The sequence below is a fragment of the Mirounga leonina genome, unplaced genomic scaffold (genome assembly GCF_011800145.1).
Source record: "Mirounga leonina isolate KUSES-001 unplaced genomic scaffold, KU_Mleo_1.0 Mir_180, whole genome shotgun sequence".
NCBI lineage: Eukaryota > Metazoa > Chordata > Mammalia > Carnivora > Phocidae > Mirounga > Mirounga leonina.
This window is the reverse complement of record NW_023270469.1, coordinates 6387055-6392379: the sequence shown is the minus strand read 5'-3', so window position 1 is coordinate 6392379 and position 5325 is coordinate 6387055. Positions and strand designations below refer to the sequence as shown.

Sequence of the window (5325 nt, the reverse complement as noted above, 5' to 3'; positions counted from 1 at the left end):
TGCCGTTCCCATATCAGTGCACATTTTAGTCTATTTTCAGTGGATGCAGAGTGTAGGGAACAGAAATAAGTACATTTTTGGCTCAGAGAAATTCAAGACATTTCCAATCTTCCTCAGTCTGGCTCCATGGCTCCAATATGATTTCTATCATACCCATCCAAAGGAGAAGGATACAAGAAATTACATTTCAACTTTGTGTTTGCTTCTTTTTTTCTCCTATCAGCATTAGTGCAAGAAGGTAAGAAATGAAGACTTGATCCAAGAATCTATTCTTAAGTAGCAATTTGAAGAGCCAAAATTTGCTACCAGAAATCTATTGCTATCTATCTAGATATCTATATAGATACAGATATATTTAGATCTAGATAGACATTTTAAACCCATAGTTTTTTTGTTTTTTTTTTTAAAGATTTTATTTATTTATTTGAGACAGAGAGAATGAGAGAGAGAGAGAGCACATGAGAGGGGGGAGGGTCAGAGGGAGATGCGGGACTCGATCCAGGGACTCCAGGATCATGACCTGAGCCGAAGGCAGTCGCTCAACCAACTGAGCCACCCAGGCGCCCTAAACCCATAGTTCTTGAAAACCATCCCAGCAAGTGTGTTCAGGTCCTTATTTCTAGTTCCCTCATAGTGACAGAACCACAAAAGTAGGCAGCCACGTGAGAACTGCTATAGCCAGGAGTAAGACCATCAGCCCATCCCAAACAAGACACTCAGAGTCACGATTCCCAGGACTTCTGCCATGACCATGGGCTTTAAACCATTCTACTACTTCCTGGAGGTCAAATGGCTGAGGCTCATAACCGAGCTCCTTCTGGGCCTTCTCTAGGCTAAAGTAATGTGTGACGCCAGTTTTGTAAACTTCTGTGCGGGTGAGGAAGGGCTGGAAGTTGTAGAGTCGACCTAAAATGAAGTGAACCATTTCTGTTAGGAAAGCAAAGCAGTAGACGAGGGTCAACGGCAGGCGGACAGATGGGAACGTGTAGCCTAGGCCCTCAACCAAAGGCCGGAAGAACTCAAAGTTGTTCACGGGCCTACCATCTGAAATGAAGTAGGGCTGCCCAGAGGCAATGTGGCCCTTGGCAGCTCTCAGAGCCTCTGAGGCCAGAATGTGAGCCTGTACCAAGTTATCCACATGGACAAATTCAACCAGGTTCCTAGGATCTCCGTACACAAACTTGAACAGACCCCTCTCAATGTACCTCACTATCCTGGGAAGGTGCCTTTGCTCTCCAGGCCCATAGATACCAGCCGGCCGCAGAGCACAGCTTCTTAAGACACCATCACTTCTTACCAGGCTGGTACCATTGGCCTCCAGCACCTTCTTCTCTGCAATAGATTTGGTCCGAGAGTAGTGATCGGGATGGAGGTGAAGAGGTAGGTAAGGCAGAGATTCATCTCCATTTCTGATAACTTGACCTCCAAAGATGACATTGAAAGTGCTGGTGTAAACAAATCTTGGCACCCCTCTCCTCCTGCAAACCTGGAGGATGTTGTCTGTGCCCCCCACATTGACTTCTTCAATCAGGCTCCAATTCAGCTGCTCCCGCCCCGTAAGAGGCAATATGGAACACACACGTGACATCCGCATCCTGGAAGGCGCTCTCCACGTCAGAGAGGTGGCGAATGTCTCCATGGATAAACTTGATTCCTTCTGGAATAGAATGAACAGGGCTGCTGATGTCGAACAGAATCACATGGAATCCTTTCTGGTTCAGAGCACAGCCTAGGCTGAGATGAGAAGCAAGTTAGATCAAATCGCTAGTAAGCTATGCCTAAGGAAAAGTGCATAAAATAATTTACCAATCAGTGTAGGGCTGATCCAAGCCTTCTAGGCTCATCCCAAGTCCCTTACTTTACATGTTCATTGGTGCAACTCTTACTTATGTAAGTAAGTATGCAAATATTCAAAACTGAGGATCCACACATCTTCCCGAATTAAACTGAGAGGCTTTATCTTCTAATACGGTGCCATCTACATATTCCATTCCCCCCCCCCGTTTATGAAACCACCACCCATTCTTTGGAATATTTATGAATGATAACAGAACTGCAAAAGAATAACTATTATTTCTAATGTTTTTGGTGATGTCAGTTATCTCCCTAATTTAATACCTTTACAAAGAATTTTTCTTAAAGTAGAATACATCTGTAGTTCTGAATTTCAGCATCTGAGCAGTGGGCAACCTAGTTCATTTCTGATTTAACACTATTCAAACAAGTAGAAGCTGACACTACATTAATGTCAGAGTTGAAGGCTCTGTTTTTTTTCCAGCAACTGAAGGCTGTTTTTTCCAGCAACTACCAGTAAAATAATTCCATGGACATGTGTGATCGATGCACTGACCGGAAACCAAAATAGCCACCTCCTCCTGTAATGAGGACAGTTTCCTTTGGAGATTTTTCGAAGTCCATGTGTGACAGTCAAAAGATCACTGGACCTATGAGAAAGAAGTATGCAACACTGTTACTGATCCCTCGGAGGCTACTGCTGCAGGAAAAAACAGGGCGCTGATCATAAGCTCACAGGCTTATGAAAGCCCAGCAAAATGCCCGACATAATGGGCACTCCATGAAGCCATTTCTCCAATTTCCTTTTCTTCAAGCTCTAGAGTCTGGGCATTGATTGCTCTATTACATTTCCACATACCATGATTACACCTCTCAAACGTACACGGTTGCACAAAGCCTGACAAGTTCTTCTGGATGAGTGTACTAAGTACATCAGATGGCCAGGAAAGCTAACCGGTCCATCATGCAGCGATCAGTTGGTGTGGCGCCTACTGAGGCTGTTTCCAAACACACTGGATGTCAGTCACTGATACTTCACCCCAGACTTCTTCCCTTCAGTATGTAGGTCTGCTTGAATGTCACTTGCTCAATCAGAGACGCTTCTCTGATCCCCCTAAAAGAGCTCCCCTTACCTTAAATACAGCTTTGTTTCTTCATGGTACATTTCACTACATAAAATTATCTTTTTTTTTTTTTTTTTTTTTTTTTTTACTATTGCTCTCCTTCCAAGAGAACTGAGTAAGTTCCATGAGAACTGAGACCTTCCGCCTTTTCCACTGGCAGGTCTGTACCAGAACCTAGAACATGGCAGATGCTCAACAAATATTTGTTCAAATTATGGATGATTTTGAACACTGTGAAATACATCCAGTTCAGTAAAATTCTGATGGGCACAAATGATGCAGGGCCCTGCAGTGTGTAAGAGTCATCGTTATGTTTGTCAACGAACACTGCTACTTTCATTTAACTTCTCTTCTGAGAAACGCTGAGTTATGGAGTGAAAACAACACAAAGCTAAATGAGACAGAATTCTGCTTTCTGGAATTTATGATGGAGAGAGCCTTTTGCAAATATCTAAACTACAAAGCGAAAAGGAGAAAACAAGATTACTGTTAAATGTTGGTGTAAGCAAAGTGCTATGGCAGCACCGAGGTGGTGTCGAGAGAAACTGATTCTGAAGGGCGTATTAGAGAAGACTTCACTGAGGAGTGAATCAGGACAAGGCAGAGGCTTACCACCGGCTGAGGGGGCATCGTTAATGAATGGAACAGCAACAGGAAGGCTGTGTTGGGCAATTAATATGGTGAGTCCACTGGGGCTGGTATACAAACTGAAGCCAAAGCACGTAGCTGGTGACTGAGGTGGGAAAGATGGCCTAGGGTCAGCTTTGAGACACCTCTGAGTTCCTGGGGGGGAGTGTAGATTCTATTCTGTAGACAGTTGAAAGCCTTTGTAGGTTTACTGAACAGGCTTGCTCCCTTTGGTCCTTGCTAAGGGTCAAGCTTTCCCTGGAGGAGGGTGAGGCTGGAAACAGCCAAGAGTCTCAGTAAAGGGTGATGGGACTGGGCTCGAGGCTTATCTGTGAGCAAGAAATGCCAGCGTGCTGAGCTGAAAACAGGACAGGATCTGGTGAGCAACTGAGACCCCAGTGGGCAGCGTCCAGGTGAAGTCTGAAGAGTGTGCGGACATTCACTGAAACAGTACACATAGGTTTTAGAAATGTTCCATTTGGTTAACAGATGTTCTATTCTGATTAAGAGGATGCCAGATAACAAAGTTTAAGATATTCTTAGTGCCTCCACAAGAATTCCACGAGAAGGGATTCAGAAAATGGGCCAGGCCTCAGAGTCCAATTAGGAAAATTCCAACAGAAATTCTTCCTAATCTCTAATTATTCTTTGTTTTTAAAACTGCACATTCCAGTGCAGTCACAGGACCACAAGTCAGCCATGGTTCATGTGCACATTAGTCATGCTGGGAATGTACAAGTTCAAATTATTAACGCATCAGAGTACCTGCCAGGCCTATTCATGCTACTCCTTATTACCTTCCAACTAATTCCACAATGATCTGAAGCAAGAATTTATATAACTGACCTGATCAGGAGGGTCAGAGGAGAAAGGTGGCAATGAGTAAGGAAAAAGTAATGATTTAGCAAGACAAACAGCAAGGAAACGAAGCCTATCCACCACCAGGTGGGTAAAACCTTCACAGGTTACCAGCCATTAGCATTACCACCAGAAGCCACGGCCTCCCTTCCTGGCTCCCCACATCAGCAAGCATAGACAAAACGCAGTAGACACATTTCTCAGGAAATTGCAAGAAACTCCCAAGAACACTAAGCCAGAAGGGAGAAGAGTAGATAACAGTTTTTCTTCAACCAGCTGCCTGATCTTTACACTTTACGGCTTCTCTTTTATTAATTAGTTACCATCTGATTCCTTCTGGGGCTGGGCACCCAATCTCAACTGCTTTAAGGCTCTTTCAAAACCCAGCTTAGTAATTGCTTTCCCCTGAGTGGAGGGTGAACGGTCACATCTGACCTGAGCAGTCATTCTAGTGGATATGGGTTAAAGTTAAGTGCATGAGCCAGAAAAAGGAATCTTAATTACAAACAAGAAAAAATGAAATTTAAATCCACCTGACCTCTTGATAATACTAAGATAAAAGTGAGGGTAATAAAGTTGATATCTCACAGGGAAGTTATGAGAAAACTCATAAAAATGACTATGGGTACTTTAAATTTACAAAGACCTAATTAAATGCTAAGGATCAGTAATAAGAACCTTAGATTACGCACACAGTTCCTTCATCCCGAGTTCAAGATGACAACTGCTAACCCTCGGGTATAATGCAATATACAAATCTAGGTGCTACTGGAGTCCAGAACAGATAGGAGAATTGAAGACTGCTTTCATAAAAATAGATTTTTATTGGGGCGCCTGGGTGGCTCAGTCGGTTAAGCGGCTGCCTCCGGCCCAGGTCGTGATCTTAGGGTCCTGAGATCGAGCCCCACGTCGGGCTCCCTGG

The 5325-nt window shown here is 43.8% G+C and overlaps 1 protein-coding gene across 1 annotated transcript; it reads right to left on the bottom strand.

Moving 5' to 3' along the window:
- Positions 1-497: 497 nt before the first annotated feature.
- SDR42E1 (short chain dehydrogenase/reductase family 42E, member 1) lies at positions 498-2991 on the bottom strand. Its single transcript, XM_035024717.1, is given in 3 exon segments — positions 498-1556; positions 1558-1734; positions 2351-2991. Coding segments are annotated over 3 exon segments (1173 nt in total). The 5' UTR covers positions 2419-2991; the 3' UTR covers positions 498-628.
- Between the last annotated feature and the right edge of the window lie 2334 nt (positions 2992-5325).